This window comes from Dipteris shenzhenensis, chromosome 12 (assembly GCF_047967505.1).
Source record: "Dipteris shenzhenensis isolate YYH24624 ecotype China chromosome 12, Dip_SZ_1.0, whole genome shotgun sequence".
NCBI lineage: Eukaryota > Viridiplantae > Streptophyta > Polypodiopsida > Gleicheniales > Dipteridaceae > Dipteris > Dipteris shenzhenensis.
The window spans coordinates 51,243,313-51,259,859 of NC_141607.1; the positions used below are offsets into that span (position 1 = coordinate 51,243,313).

A 16,547-nucleotide genomic window follows, 5' to 3' on the forward strand; every position below is an offset into this window, starting at 1 on the left:
GTGACTAGGATTAGTCCACAGTGTGTTATTTGCATGCAAAGTGCTAACAATTAATGGGTACCATGGTGGTGCGCTTTAATTAATTGTTGCAGGTACTAGGAAGGATTACTTTTCCTAAGCGCTACGGGAGCCTGACAAGCATCTAGGAGGCGGTTCGTGTAACCGAGATCTTTGAAGACTCCAGAATGGCCCTTAGTGGCATGTAATAGGATTTATTTTAGATTTTAGACAAGTGGCATGTTGCCAATTTGAATGGAGCTTGAAGCTCTTGTAAAGAAAAAGTGGATTTTTCACGTTTTGTAATAGAGATTTACGAGAGAACTCTACGCTGAACTTCTGTAACAGATTTTCTTGGATGAATAAAGACCTTCGGGGGGGTCCAGCCCGACGATTTGTCCTGGGCCCTAGTGCATCTTCAGAGAGAGGGAGTGAGGGAGAGCTTTTGAGAGCATAAATTCCGTCGTTTAAGAGTGGTGATAGCTGTCTTTCACCTTCAGTCTGGTTTTAGAAGCCCTCCTTTTACAGCCCCCAAGGGCTGCTGACAAAAACCGACCAGCCTGGCTCAATCTGGCCGACCTGGTCTGTCAAAAAACTGACTTGGTTGGCTGGTCCAGCCAGCCCTATAAAAGGGCCTTTGGCAGGTCCTTTTTGGGCTGTTGCCTTTGCCCCTTCCTGCGCCTATTGTAGGCCTATTTGCAGGCCTTATGCCTGCCCATTTATTGCGCCAAGCAGGCCGCCATAGCCAGAGACTGTTCCGTCCTTCTGTCAGGCCTGATGCAGGCCTGGAGCCTGCCCATATCTTCTGCCAGACAGTTTGCCACGTAGCTGCCTCCAGCCTGCTCATCTGCTGCCTCTTTTGCAGGTTCGTGGCCTGCCCCTTGCCTTGACAGCTGCCCACATGGCAGCTCATGTGCTGCCCACGTGGAAGCCCCAATATCTCCAGGTATACTTCCCCCATGCTCTCCTCATATGGGGGCTTACAAATGGGGAGGTGACCCTTCCAACACTTGGTCCACGAGATATATTCTTGCCTACAAAGTGCCGCCATACACCCAGTCTGGTTGCTCAAAGCCGGAGAGCAAGCCAATTACCGTAGCCCATATGAGAACGTGTAGGACCAAATAACCGATAACTATTTTAGCCTAGAGACTGCTCGATGTGATGCTCATAAGAAATCCGTTTCCCGTGACAACTAATGTTTTGGCCATGGAACTAGAGACACACGATTGACATCGTTAGTGACTAATTTCCATTGATGTCAATATGTTCATTCTTATTGCTCCTCCCTTATTGATTGAAAGTCTTTTACAAGTACCTACTTGGCGTCACCTTTGTTTGCAGCCGATCAATATTTTTACAATATTGACCCATGGCCTTAACCAACTTTTTGATATTTTGCTCAATCCAAATTATCTTCACCATCTCCATCCCACATTATCCAACTTATCATCTTTATTCAACCTGCGAATTGTGTTATTTGATAACAATCAATTGATGATTCATCACAGCAAACTAATCCCAACACAATTACGCTTGATATCGAAACATCAAAATACACAATACATCCAATTGCAATAACACCAGTCAACACTAGTGATATTAGTGTAACATGGAATCACCCACAATACTAACCATCTAGCTTGGCAAAACATAGGAGTCCCTAACTAAACCTCGCAAAGCACACCGTGTCCGGTGCGATCCTATGGATTACTTTGCCATTGTCGACATGACTACAAGATGATATAATATCCCTACCAAGTGAGGTAAGAAATATGATTTCCCTAACACCACCTCCCTCTAAAGTGACTGCTGTAGCTTAGAGGAAAAGGGAGTCGGAAACTATGGAATGTAAAGGACTAGTTCTGAACGTAAGCATCTCTGTGTTGACTAAACGATCTCAAATCCTTCCCACTCCCCTAAAACCCCTTCCCCTCTTATCATCTCTTCCCATTTTGTCTTATTATCATTTAAAAATCAATTTTAATCTGTAAGTTTGGATATATTCTAGTCTTACAGTGCTTTGTTTGCGAAGGAAGACATTATACAATCAAGGGCATATTGAACAATCTAGCTTGGATGGTATTGTATAGAAGCCAAGGCATGCAACTACTTTCAGGCTAAAAGTTCAGATTGTTTGGTTTTGCTTTTACAATGTGAATTTGTGGATTTTCTAAAGTCATCTATTTATTGAAAATGCAGGCTGCTCTAATCTTCCTGTAGTTTACATTGGAATTAGCTTTTAGTAGGAAATCACGACAAGTGATTCTCTGTTTGTAACTCACATAGCTGTGCTTTGGATGCCTGTTGTTGTATCCTTCCTGATGGTTGTTTTTTGTCAGCAGATTTTAATAGAGGAAACTCAAAATTCAAGAACCATACTATTGAACAGGCCTCGCCAATTAAATGCTATCTCATATTGGATGGTAAGAGTTTTTAACACACTTGACCATTATTGCAAACTCTGTAAGTGAGACTTGCTTGTGTCCAAATGAGTATAATTGGAATCAGTTGTCAGGAGTTGAGGTTGCCAATCTGGAATGAGATATTCTGTGTGTGTGTGACAAATATGGTATGGAACATGCCCGGATTTTAGAAAATTTCTGTTATGATAGGACCGCAAGGGGCGCCAGCTGATTTGGGACCAATCAGTGTATTGTGTTTTGAGCAGGAGCATTCTAGCTCCCCTGTTTTATTGTTTTGCGGTAGGTGTGTTGCCAGTGGGATAATCCTTACTAAATTGTGTTTTTACTGTCCTTATTTTATTATAGGCAAGTTGCATTGTAACCTTGACTTGGTCTCATACGCCTTTCTGGCCTTCCGTATAGGTCACTAAACCTTGTTTTTTCTTTCTTTACTTTTGGACTCTATCGTACCCTCCAAAGGCTTTGGATCAGCAAGAGATTTGGACATAGGCCCAACAAGCTCCCACCCCATGCGAGGCATCTTTTGTACCACAATACAGCATCAAGCTACCCCATGATGTCCATGGGTCCACTCCATGGAGATGAGTGGGGGGGCGACAAACGACAGATCTCGAGCATGCCATGGAGGCACTAAAATTCTTATTGGGAGCCCCGTTGTGCTCACAGGAGCTTAGATTACTCATGGACGGCACATGACATGATAACTCCCTACATACGCAGTTTCGACTTCTACTTTCAGTTTTGGTTTTGACATTAGATCTTTGGAGGAGTGCTAGACACACCTTGATCTCCTATCAGGGGTGTTTTCACTCACAGACGTGGCTCCATAAGCCTTTTTGGCCTTCCCTAGAGGAAACTTCGCTCTCTCTCTCTCTCTCTCTCACACACACACACACACACACACACACACACACGCACGCACGCACGCACGCACGCACGCACGCACGCACGCACGCACGCACGCACGCACGCACGCACGCACGCACGCACGCACGAAAGTTGAGGAGAGAGATATGAGTACGAGGTTCGAGGTTCAAGGGGGGGGGGGTAGCTATCCTTTTTAAATCACACTTGAGGCCACTCATATTTGTGGTACGGAGAGAGGAGCATGCACACCACATGTGGATAGGAGTTCAACTACCGGATGCCCGACTGATCTTATTGCGGTGTGTTGAGGAGAGAGAGCAGAGTACGAGGTTCAAGGGGAGGAGGGGGGTAGCTATCCTTTTTAAATCACACCTGAGGCCACTCATATCTGTGGTATGGAGAGAGGAGCATGGATGCCCAACCGATCTTTATTGCGGTGTGCTACTTACCTCCAGACACGTCCTCCTATGCATGAGAGGTCACTGTAGAGGGACAGCCTATATGAGACGATCCATGATGACATCACAGAGTTCTCCAGACAGGGAGACACCCTCCTTCTAGGGGATTTCAATGCATGGACAGAAGATAGACATGTGGGCCTGCTCAACTTTGCATATGACAGAGATGCCCATATAGTCTTCGAGCTAGATGCAGATGAGCTTGGGATACTGAGGCACTCTGTGTTAGAGACTCACTGTTCCCACTTGTGAGCCCCCGTTTTGTGGGGACAAGGGGCAGTGAGGGTAAGATGGGATGGGAAAGAGAGACTCAGCAAACAGCAGCATTTTGGGGGGGGCTCCATGCCTTCCTAGAGGCAAAGGACTGGCTGCACAGGGCGCCCTTTTATAGGGCCCTGTTGCAGGACCAGTCGGTCCAACCAGGGCCACCGACCAGGGCCGCGGTTTTACAGACTGACCTGGTCGGTCCCCAGTCAGGGAACCGACCCTGCTGGTCGGTCAGACCAACAGGCCTGGGCAGTGCCTATAAAAGGCCCACACTTCCCTTCATTTCAGTCATCCAGTGCAGGACAGAAAGCCTCTGATTTGGGCTATGCTGTGCACTCAGATTTGGCATCTTCTGACAGAGAGAATTTCTGCAGTTTGTCTCAGCACTTGGCTGAGTTTTGTATTGCTCTCCTGGAGCCAGTTTTCTGCCCATCATCCGGTGGATGAATATATTCTCTCTCTGCCTAAGTTTTCTCTGAGTGAGTATTGTATCTGTGATCAGTTATCTGAGTTGAGTGTTGCTAGAGTGGGAGAGGTCTTGGCTGGAGGTTAGAGTGATTCTTTCCTTCTGTTTTCTAACATGGTATCAGAGCCATAGGCTCCCGACTCTTCCTCATCAATATCACTCTCTGAAGGAAGGAGTTCCTTGGCTGTAAGGCAACTCTGTTTTCAGCTCAGTTCAGTACAGAAGGTCAGTTCATTTATTTTTGTTTCAGTTTTTCAAGTTCTGTAGCTATTCACCGAGATGGATCAGCGATCAGAAGCCTCTACATCCATTGCTCGTCCTTCCTCCTTCTCCAGTCATCTTCCTTCTTCTTTTATCCCTAATTTCAGTGAAGCTGGAAAGCTTGATGGTACAAACTTTCCAATTTGGAAAGTCAAGATCCGAAGCCATCTGTTGGCACGGAGGTTGTGGAAGATTGTCAATGGTACTGAAGAAAAGCCGGAGGATATTGTGGACAAGAGAGGTGAAGTTCTAGCTGAAGCAGATGCAGATGAACTCTGTGCATGGGAGGAGAGGGATGCTCATGCCTTAGCAATGCTTATAGGCACGACAGCAGATTCTGTTATTCCTCATATCCAGTTGGCAGAAACGTCTTCAGAGGCGTGGACCATACTGAAGGAGTTGTATGAAACCGATAATACAGCGCGTATCATCACATTGCAGCATCAGCTTTATAACCTTGATATGAATGAGGGTGACAGTGTTCATGATCATCTGACGAAGGTGAAAGTTGTGCGGGACCAGCTCGCAGCGGTTGGTCAGAAGGTGGACTCGAGTCAATTAGCATTACTCACACTCCACAAGTTGCCACGGAGTTTCAAAAGTTTTGTGACTACGGTCACTGCGGGTCAACGGACAAAGCCAATCAACTTTGAGGAGCTTTGTCCACTCCTACTTCAGGAGGAGGCCCGAGAGAAACTCTTTACGCAAACCGATGAAAAGGCATTGGTTGCCAAAGACAAGCCTGGCAAAGGCAAGTCAAAGGATTCCAAGAAATCAGAGGACGCTGAACGTAAGAAGAAAATGAAGTGCTTTTACTGTGAAAAGCTTGGCCACTCTGCCAAAGAATGCCGGAATAAGAAGGCGGATCAAAAACGGAAAAGAGAAGCCAAAAACAAAGAGGAGCCTAAGAGTGATTCTGCCAATGTGACAACTGGTCAGTTATTCTTACTCAGTGAACATTGTTCAGCTTATGCAGTTAGTGAAGGAAAAGAAGGTTGGTATGTTGACAGCGGTGCTTCTAAGCACATGTCCAACAGAAGGACGTGGTTCAAAACCATGGACAGTACACACCCGGATTCCAAAGTTTCTATTGGGGATAACCGGACATGTCCTGTGAAGGGCATAGGTAGCATTCCTTTCATTACCACGGCGGGTGAGGAGAAGGATATCTCTGGAGTACTTTATGTACCCGACCTTTGCAAGAATTTACTATCTGTAAGTCAGATGGACAAAAACAACATGGCGGTTCTTTTTCAAGATGGCAAGGTCACCGTGACATCCAAAGGAAGTGGGCAAGTGGTGGCACAGGGTGTTGAAGAGAATGGACTGTACCGTCTCAGTGCAATGTTGGTTCATGATGATCACGGAAAGTCCAAACTTTGGCATGAGCGCTTCGGTCACGTCAGCTATGGAATCTTGGCTGAAATGTCAAAGTCAAAGATGGTGGATGGACTTCCACCAATTACAGGCAAGGATGATGTCTGTAGGGCTTGTCTTGAAGGCAAGCAGCACAGGGATAAGTTCCCACAAGAAGCTTCGTTTCGGGCCAGCAAACCACTTGAGTTGGTTCACGCCGACATTTGTGATCCAATGTCTACTGCATCATGGGCAGGATCCAGGTATTCACTTCTCTTTGTGGATGATTTCAGTAGAATGACTTGGGTATATTGTTTGGCTAAAAAGTCTCAGGCTTTTGAGAAATTCAAAGACTGGAAGGCTAGAGTTGAAAAGGAGACAGGGGAAGATGTCAAGACATTTCGCACAGACAGGGGGGGAGAATTCACCTCAAGTGAGTTTAATACATTTTGTCGCAAGCATGGGATCAAGCGACAACTCACCACGGCACATACTTCTCAGCAAAACGGGGTAGCCGAGAGAAAGCATAGAACCACCACTGAGACAGGGCTTGCTATGCTCCGAGGGAGAAATCTTTCTAAAGCCTATTGGAGTGAAGCTATCAATACAGCGGTACACATTCTCAACCGGACCAAGACGAAGGCAGTCAAGGACAAGACTCCATATGAGGCATTTTATGGTAAGAAGCCCTCTATTTCTCATCTCCGCATTTTTGGTTCTAACGCGTGGGTGCATGTGCCCAAGGAAGATAGGACCAAGCTTGATTCCCGAAGCAGACCATGTATCTTTGTTGGGTATAGTGAAGAATCCAAGGCCTACCGCCTCTTCGATCCAGTAAAGAAGCAAATACTCATGAGTCGTGATGTTGTCTTCGTGGAAAAAGAACCTGAACCTCAGGAGGAGCCTCAGATTGAGGAGGAGGAGATTGTTCAACCCCCGATCCCACCCCGTCCCAGATTGACCATTCAAGAGGTTACCCAATCAAAAGCTGATATTCCACCCGATACACAGGAAGAGCAGGATGTTCCCGCAGAGGTTCCCGTTCCTCCTCCCACAGAGAAGCAGAAAAAGCTGCCCCAATGGTACCTCCGGACATTGGAAGAGTCTCGTGTCACCTCATTACCTGAGAGTAGCAGTTCCGGATTGCGTCGGTCTCAACGTCTTCAAAAGACCCCATCCGTGAATGTTGCTTTGGTGGCTCAGATTGTTGAGCCAAGAACCTTCGCGGAGGCGAAAGACAATCCCGAATGGCAGGCTGCCATGCAGGCAGAGATGGATGCTATTCTGAAGAATCATACATGGGACTTAGTGGCCAGGCCCCTTCGACGGAAAGTCATCGGCACTAAGTGGGTATACAAACTCAAATACAAATCTGACGGCAGTTTGGATAAGTATAAAGCCAGGTTGGTTGTGAAAGGTTTTGCTCAAACTGAAGGCATGGATTTTGATGAAACTTTTGCTCCCACAGCCCGCATGGTTACTATCCGGACAGTGATTGCCCTTGCTGCCCATTTCCAGTGGCCTATTTTTCAAATGGATGTGAAGTCCGCATTCCTTAATGGAACCCTGGAGGAGGAGGTATATGTGGAGCAGCCACCGGGCTTTCAGGATCCAATGTCCCCATTAAAGGTCTGCAGGTTGAAGAAGGCGTTATACGGGCTGAAACAGGCGCCCAGAGCTTGGTACCAAAGGATTGATATATTCTTGCAGAAGATTGGGCTCAGTCGGAGTCCTTCTGAGGCAAACCTTTACTTGTTATTGAGAAGGGATTGCGATTGGTACTCATCCTCTATGTTGATGATCTTATCTTGACAGGTGATCATGTCAAGAAGATTTCACAGGTCAAGGAGCTACTCATGTCTGAGTTTGAGATGGCTGACCTTGGGTTATTACATTACTTCCTTGGGATTGAAGTAAAGCAGGCTAAAGACAGGATTTTCATTTCCCAGGAGAAATACTGTAGAGAAATTCTGAAGAGATTTCAGATGGAGGATTGCAGAACAGCTTCAACTCCCATGGAGATCGGGCTGAAGCTAAGTGTTCATGACACATCTCAGCTGGTTGATACTCTTTTGTATCGACGATTGGTAGGAAGTTTGCTTTACCTTACCAATACGCGCCCGGATATTTGTTATGCAGTTGGGTTATTATGTCAGTTTTCTGCTTCTCCCAGGAAGAATCATTGGAATGCAGGTTTACGTGTGCTGAGGTATCTGAAGGGTACTTGCACCTTTGGGATCAGCTACACCAAAGGCATTGAACTAGGCAGGTTCTGTGACAGTGATTGGGCAGGTGATGTGGACACCAGAAGGTCGACGATAGGATATTGTTTCTTACTTGCATCTGGAGCCATCTCTTGGCTAAGTAAGAAGCAACCCACAGTATCCCTTTCATCTACAGAGGCAGAGTACAGAGCCGCGTGTACAGCCGCTTGTGAGACATTGTGGTTGCGGTGGATTCTGGAGGACATGGATGTGTGTCAGGAGAATGCGACAGTGCTGATGTGCGACAATCAGAGTTGCATAGCTATTGCAAAGAATCCAGTGTACCATGCGCGAACCAAACACATCGAAGTTCATTATCATTTTGTTCGAGAGCTCATCATCGACGCCGACAATTTGTCCGACCTTTTCACGAAGGCACTCCCTCGAGAACAGATGGAGCACCTCATCAAACGCATGGGGATTGGCCCACAGTTGTGACATTGAGGGGGGGTGTTAGGGACTCACTGTTCCCACCTGTGAGCCCCCGTTTTGTGGGGACAAGGGGCAGTGAGGGTAAGATGGGATGGGAAAGAGAGACTCAGCAAACAGCAGCATTTTGGGGGGGGCTCCATGCCTTCCTAGAGGCAAAGGACTGGCTGCACAGGGCGCCCTTTTATAGGGCCCTGTTGCAGGACCAGTCGGTCCAACCAGGGCCACCGACCAGGGCCGACCCTGGTCGGTTTTACAGACTGACCTGGTCGGTCCCCAGTCAGGGAACCGACCCTGCTGGTCGGTCAGACCAACAGGCCTGGGCAGTGCCTATAAAAGGCCCACACTTCCCTTCATTTCAGTCATCCAGTGCAGGACAGAAAGCCTCTGATTTGGGCTGTGCTGTGCACTCAGATTTGGCATCTTCTGACAGAGAGAATTTCTGCAGTTTGTCTCAGCACTTGGCTGAGTTTTGTATTGCTCTCCTGGAGCCAGTTTTCTGCCCACCATCCGGTGGATGAATATATTCTCTCTCTGCCTAAGTTTTCTCTGAGTGAGTATTGTATCTGTGATCAGTTATTTGAGTTGAGTGTTGCTAGAGTGGGAGAGGTCTTGGCTGGAGGTTAGAGTGATTCTTTCCTTCTGTTTTCTAACACTCTGCAGATGCCCCCATAGTTGTAAGACACGTTAAGACACGACACGTTAGACACGCTTTAGACACGAGTGTCTAAAGTGTCTTAAAGATAAGACACGTAAGACACGTTTTCCAGTTATAATAATATTAAATAAATATTAAATTTAAAAATATAAGTATAAGTACAACTTGGTAGCATGACTAGCTGCTAGTTTTAAGTTTTAACATTTTAGAAGTACAATGTAGTTAAGAGTGAAGACTTCTCAGTGCTCACTTGTCAATTAAGACTTAAAAGTTAAATGCCAAGACTCGAGACTTAAAAGTTAAAAGTTAAGACTCAAGACTCATGGGCTTGCAAGTCATGACTCACAACTTTAAGGTTTAAAGTGCAAACCAACAATTTGACATTCAAAATTCCAAATTACAACTTAAAAAGAGCCTAGAGGCCCGAGGGCTACATAGATGATAGACTGATAATCAATCATCATAGATCAATAAAGTTTAAACATATGTCATAAATAACTCGGCCAATGCCAACAATCTAGTAGTCACATGTGACATGAATGAAATCTGAATCCTCATACATATAACTGAATGGAAAACTTTTGAATCTCAAGAGTCAAGTCTCTCAAGACTCATCCTAGTCTGAATCTGCTAGGTCACTGCCATTGCTGGATCCAAAGTCACCATCAGTGATAGTGACCCTCACTATCATACTGTGGCTCCTCAGGCACCTCCTCCTCCTCCTCCTCCTCCTCCTCCTCCTCCTCCCCCTCCTCCTCGTCCAAGGCAGACTGCATAGGTGTATCTGACGAGGTACTGGCCATAGCCACGGCTCTCCCATGGCCACGTCGGATGGCACAACCACGACTTCGTGCTCCTCTTCCACCACTCCTGCCTCTGACTTTGCCTCTGCCTCTGCCCTTGCCCTCTGATATGTCCCTCTGTGCTGGAATAGCAATGGCTGATGATGCTGATCTACGACGTGAACGAGTGACTTGTCTATCTATGGTCTCTAGCTCTCTATGTAGCTGTGCATATATCTCCTCCTCATCAGCTTCAACTCTAGCATAAGTAGGCAACTTGGTTATGTCAATGCTTGTAGGATCCACCTGCAACAACATTTAGAAGCATATGTTATTATGTTCAATGTTCATTGTTATGATTTCAATTTCCTAGATATATTTAGAATCGAAATCATAGATGATAGAACTGTGAACATGTTACAATAGACTCAAGCTACCAATGTTACCTGCATTGGACCTGCCAAGTTTTTAAGCTTTCTTATAAGCCTCAAGTTTGCACGGTAGTATACTAAGCGCTCGAGTTGCCTTGTGCTTAACTTGTTCCTTATTTTCGTATGGATCAAAGAGTAGGAGCTCCAGTTCCTCTCGCATGCTCCTGCTGCACATTCCTTTTGCCATTTGGTTCCAAATCCCGATTGGCATTTACAAATCGAGATTAAAGGAGTGAGAATCAAGATCAATCATCATCTACATTTACAGTTTACCTAACTAGGAATAGCAAATGCCAAACTTCAAAGATATATGTCTCAGCTCTCACCTGAGATAAAATCCGGAGAGCCAACTTCCACACTCGAGGAGTGGAGTAGCCATATGTCTCCCACCACTCAATTGGCTTCACACAAATCTCTTTCCTTCTAGACGTGGGTCTAGAGAAGGAAACACCCACCCTATTCTGATACTGAGAAAGCTCCAAGTCCAGCTCCAATTGCTCATCCTCTGAAAAAACCCTCCCTATGTAGGCATCTCTATCCGCCAATAACTCTGGCTTACTGAATAAATCAGCTGACTTAAACAGTGGATGCAAAAGTGTTGCAAGCCCATGGATGGGCCTACACATGAACTGCCATCTCGTATCTACTAGAGACCTTATTTCTTCCAATCTACATATCAACATAATTTGTAAATTATAATAAACACTGATAATGGATTTATGATAAGTGATGATTCATTACTTATTAATATAATGGACATAGACCAACCTTACCTCTCAGGTGCGAGGGAGTTACATGTACTCAGCAAAACATGCAACTGCTCCATGAAATGATGGACCAAGCCAAGAGTACTTCCCTCCATATCAGTCACTCGTAAGACAACGAATAAAGGATGGAGAGCTTTCACTATGGACTCCATGTCAGTCCAAAGTGAGTGATCCAAGCACATCCTTTGTACTGTCATGCTCTCTGCCCTGGTAGAGTCAGGCCACTCTAACCACATCCGAGACACCACTGTCTGTCGAAGAGCTGCATGCACTGCAAGAAGGCGCTCCAAAACAATGTGCATGTATGCAAAGCGTGTCTTCGATGGCCGGACAATTTCCAAATTGCTATGCTCCCTGAATATGGCCAAGGCCTTGGGCTTCTTCTTAAAGAAGGCTGCAATGGTACTAGAAGTCTGCATCATGCTAGCAATCCAAGGGAGCCGACCGATGTCCTCCATGAGAAGGTCTAGGCAATGTGAAGCACAAGGAGTCCATACAATGGAAGGAAACTCTGCCTCCACAAGCTCTCCCATCCTCACACAATTACTTGCATTGTCTGTAACAACTTGGACCACATTCTCAGGCCCTATCTCGATGATAGCTGCTCGGATATGCTGAAAAATGACTTCACCTGTAGTGCTAGCACCTCCTCGACCTGTATCAACAGCTTTCAAAAAATAGGTACCAAGGCATGAGGATACCAATATATTAATGATGCCCCTCCTCCTAACATCACTCCAACCATCAGACAGAATGCTGCAACCAAATTTCTTCCATCCCTCCTTGATAGGATCAAGAGCTTTGTTAATTCTGCCTATCTCCTCCTCCAACACAGATGTCCTCATCGCACCATATGTCACACCTGTCCATGTATCTGTAGCTCCCACAGCTGCCACTGCCTTGATCATCCTCTTCCACTGTGGTGTTTGTAGGACATTGAAAGCAAAATTGCATTCAATCACAGTCCTCCCAATTTCAATATCTGCCAAACGTTGCCGCTCTTTTTGCCAAGACTGTGTGGACAATGCACCTGATAAAGTCCCTTGGTGCTTTTTCGAAGTAGCCATAGTGGTGGATGGTGGTGAGGATGTAGCAAAAGCAATGCCCTCTTTCCTAGCCCTCTTCTCTGCATGAGAGGAACCAATAGCACTAGAGTCACTATCCATAGCATCATCAAGGTTGATAGTGTGAGACTCAGGCCCCAACAAATCCTCATCTTGATGGGTACGGCGAGTCTGTACGGCGGGTACGTCAAGTCTGTACGTGGTACATAAAGTGTGTACGGCGAATCGTCAGCAGCTGTGCGGGAGAGGTGAAAGAGCGTACGGATACGGACGGCATGTATGGCGAAACGAAAATGCTACTTTGCATTTGCAAAGTCTAAGGTTCCAAAACGTAGGGTTTTTTAAATTTTATAAAAAAATTTAGAGCGTGTCTAAACGTGTCTTAAGGTAAGACATGTGTCTCAAGTGTCTTAAGTGTCTTACCATAAGACATGAGTGTCTTAACATACTTGGCCTTCCATATCTTTGCTACGATGCTAGCCACAAAGAGAGCCCCCACGGCGCTTGCACGTGTCCAGATCCACTTTGACTGTGCCCTCGACCCAGTGTACGTTAGTAGTCACTTAGCCAGGGAGCTTCCGGCTCTACTTGGGGATGATATAGACCTTGCCCACATCTCAGACATCCTTGTCTCATTTTTATAGGACGCTGCCACCAAATCGTTTGCCATGACCCGATCCACGTGGGTCCGAGATAGTAAGATGCCTCAAAACCCTGGTTTGATGACTAGTGCAGAGAGACGAGAGCCCACCTCGGACCTTGGATCATTTGACGTCATCTAAGGTGCAAAGTATCTTTCGACAATTGACATGCCGTAAGAGGCGGGCCTTTCTTACACATAGGATGGATGAGATTGTCAGATCTTTTCGAGGAGACCTGACCACCATTGGGTGGGGGTTTCTATCGGAGGGGAAGCTACATGTTCCCATCACTCACCCAGGTGTGTGACACACGTATGCATGTTCCCTCTATGATGCCCAGATGTAGACACCACCGGACAGGTCCTCTATGCCTAGGCTCACCACTTGTCACACACATCTTCACTTTGAGGGCTATCATTGAGGAGGCGAGGTCTAGACACCAGAAAGTCCATGTTAGAAATGACCCAACAGAGGGTATGCACAATGGAAGATTGATAGTAATGCCCAAGAGCTCACACAGTGTGATGTGGGGTGTGGAATCACAAACTTCACTTATTTGCATAGATGTGCAAGCCAGTAAATAGACAATGCTCAGAGACAAATATAGAAGAAACACTTAATATTTCCATCCGTCTAGAAACTAGGACAGGATACAATACCAAAAGGTTCTTCAACTACAAGCCTTGCACTTCAAGATCTCTGAGCCCGCGTGCTCCACCTCGAGCATAAGTAGACTCTCTATCTGGATCCCTTCGATCTTGAAGCCAGCCTAGGTGGGCTGCCACTCTAGCTCAGTCTGCAGCTTCTCCTAGGTCACCTTGTCCTCTTGAATGTAGGCCTAAGGCTCCCCCTTTGCTGCTCCTGTCTACTGTCCTGAGGGCTGCTCCAAGTGATGAATGAATGAGGCCCAATGGCCTCTTTATATAGGCCCAAGGCCTGCTCCACAAAAACCGACCAGCAGCATCATTCTGGCCGACCCAAACAGGCCGACCAGTCTGCTGGAAAACCGCCCTTAAAGGGCTCTCATTACAAGGGCCCTTGGCCCACAATACTAGGGCTTTGGCCCTCCTTTCAAGGGCAGTTGCCCTCCTATGTATTCAGGGTCCATCCCCCTTCTGCGCTGCCATTTTCTAGGCATGATAGGCTGGCTGGAACCAGCCCTACCAGCCCTATGCCTGGCCGACCAGGCTGCTGGTCACCCCCGCCCTGTTGTGCCTCTGCCAGGCCCTTCTCCAGCGCCGTACAGATCCAATAAGCCTCCGTACAGCCCCGTACAGTGTGGCTGTACCCTGCTGATGTCGGCGCGCCCTTCACAGGGTCCTGTTGCAGGCCGTATGCCTATCCTTTGCTTTGACAGCTGCCCACATGGCAGCTCATGTGCTGCCCATGTGACAGCCCCAATATCACCAGGTCTACCTCCCCCATGCTCTCCTCATATGGGGGCTTACAGATGGGGAGGTGACCATTCCAATAGTCTACACATGCTTTATAGACTTTGGAAGGCCTTTGACACTGTCCCATGATCTTGCATGATCAGGAGACTACAAGAGGTGCAGATTTCAGAGACGCTGATTTGGGGTGTGATGAGTCTGTATGAGTCAGTCAAAGGTAAAGTTCGTGCCCCTGGTGGTGGTTATTGGATTGGGTCGAGAGCACAATTGCGGGAAGCAAGGCTGCCCACTCTCACCGATCCTCTTCAAACTTTACATCGATGAGATTACATCCTTCATAGACTGCACAGGTACGAGGGATCATTACTGACCGACTTCATGATACAAATATTGCTATATGGGGGACGTGAAATCCTGTGTGAATCAGCAAGGACCACAAGTAGTGGGAGGAGAATCGGATCTTTGACCACGTGCCTGTTGAAGAATGAGCCGGCGTCCTTATACGTTGATGACATAGTCCTTATATCATATTCAACGGAGGGGCTGCAAAGACATTTGGAGGCCCTAGAGGTGTTCTGCGAAACCTGACAGTCAACCTTGGGAAGACCAAGGTTATGGTCTTCAACACCTCATGTGCACTGCTCCGCCGACTTAGCTTCACTTACCGTGGTGAGCGAGTAGAGATAGTGCAGCCCTACACATATTTGGGAGTAGTCTTCATAGGACCCATTTTCACGGTGACCCATGCAACCTAGGCATGACTCACACGAGGACGGAGTGCTTTGGCTCGGCTAGAGAGACAGTGCTTCCAGGCACACTTCTAAGACCCACCGACGAAGCGTTGGCTTTTTGATACACTAGTGCAGCCACCTGCCATGTATGCAATACCCTTCTAGGGGAGTGATCTACCGATGATAGAGTGGAGGAAATTTGAGCGGATGCATGTGACTACGGGGTCCAGCATGATTCGGCCAGCATGATTCGGAGTAAGCCCTCAATTCCACATAGATAGTAGAGGCAAAGTTTGCCATGATACCTCTACAAGTTGATGGCATCTTTCAGACAATGACATTCATCCATAGAGTCTGGGACTTACCTCGATGGAGACTACTGAGGCTGGCCCTAGAGTCATTAAGACGACTAGTAGAGAGTGGAGCAAACACATGGTATACATGTATATCCACATGGTTTGCCAGGCACGGTATTCAGATGGACAAGCTCCATCCCTTTCAGTATAGCATGGATGCACCCTCTGAGTCGATCCCACAAAATGAGATTTACCATATCATACAGTTAGATCTCCTTTAGCTCCATACATCTGGGACTTGGGGGGGGGGGATTAGGAGCTCCCCACCAAGGCCCAGTTCTATCACGACCACTTACTGAGAGTATTGGAGGAGGGATTCATCATCAGATCCTAGTATCTCGAGCATAGAGGGGTCTCGCATGCATTGAGGATCGCCATTGATGCGTGTTTCATCCCATCAGTTGATGATTGAAATGGGGAGAGCAACAGGTATACTCAAAGAGCAACGGATCTGTATGCTATGCACATTGGGAGTGATTGAGACAAAGTGCAACCTCGATGGCAAGACCCAATGCAACCTCGAAGGCAAGACCTCCTGCTCTTTGCAAAACAAACACTCTCTCTTGCTCTCCTTCACTCCCTCTCTCTACGAGCACACTAGGGCCCAAGACAAAACGTCGGGCTGGAACCCCATCGAAGATTTTTATTCAAGAGAGAGAATTCAAAATACACAGTTCAGCGTAGAGGTGCTTCTACAAATCCAAAATGTGAATGAATAATTACATGAGCTCTTAGGCTCTCTTTCTTGGCAACAAGCCACTTGTTAAATTCTACATTACTTTACTAATTACATGCCACTAAGGGCAACTATGGAGTCTTCGAAGCACTTGGTCACGCGAACCGCCTCCTAGATGCTTGTTAGGCTCCATAGTGCTTGGGAAAATAACCCTTCTTAGTACCTGCAACAATTAATTAAAGCGCACCACCATGGCACC

The 16,547-nt window shown here is 46.7% G+C and overlaps 2 protein-coding genes across 3 annotated transcripts in view; one reads left to right on the forward strand and one right to left on the reverse strand.

The window, feature by feature from the left end:
- The window catches only part of LOC147896357 (3-hydroxyisobutyryl-CoA hydrolase 1-like), a 55,522-nt gene that overhangs the window by 25,988 nt on the left and 12,987 nt on the right, over positions 1 to 16,547 (forward strand). For both annotated transcript variants that reach the window (XM_087382348.1, XM_087382349.1), the window contains exon 3: positions 2,343 to 2,423. In XM_087382348.1, coding sequence (XP_087238474.1) covers positions 2,343 to 2,423 — 81 coding nt within the window. The remainder of the gene's footprint in view (positions 1 to 2,342; positions 2,424 to 16,547) is intronic.
- Positions 10,066 to 12,395, reverse strand: LOC147896358 (uncharacterized). The gene is made up of 5 exons (XM_087382791.1): positions 11,436 to 12,395; positions 10,989 to 11,331; positions 10,678 to 10,839; positions 10,221 to 10,537; positions 10,066 to 10,096 (listed from the first exon to the last, which is right to left on the reverse strand). Exons 1-5 carry the CDS (start codon positions 12,335 to 12,337, stop codon positions 10,066 to 10,068), a joined length of 1,755 nt encoding a protein of 584 aa, XP_087238917.1. The 5' UTR covers positions 12,338 to 12,395.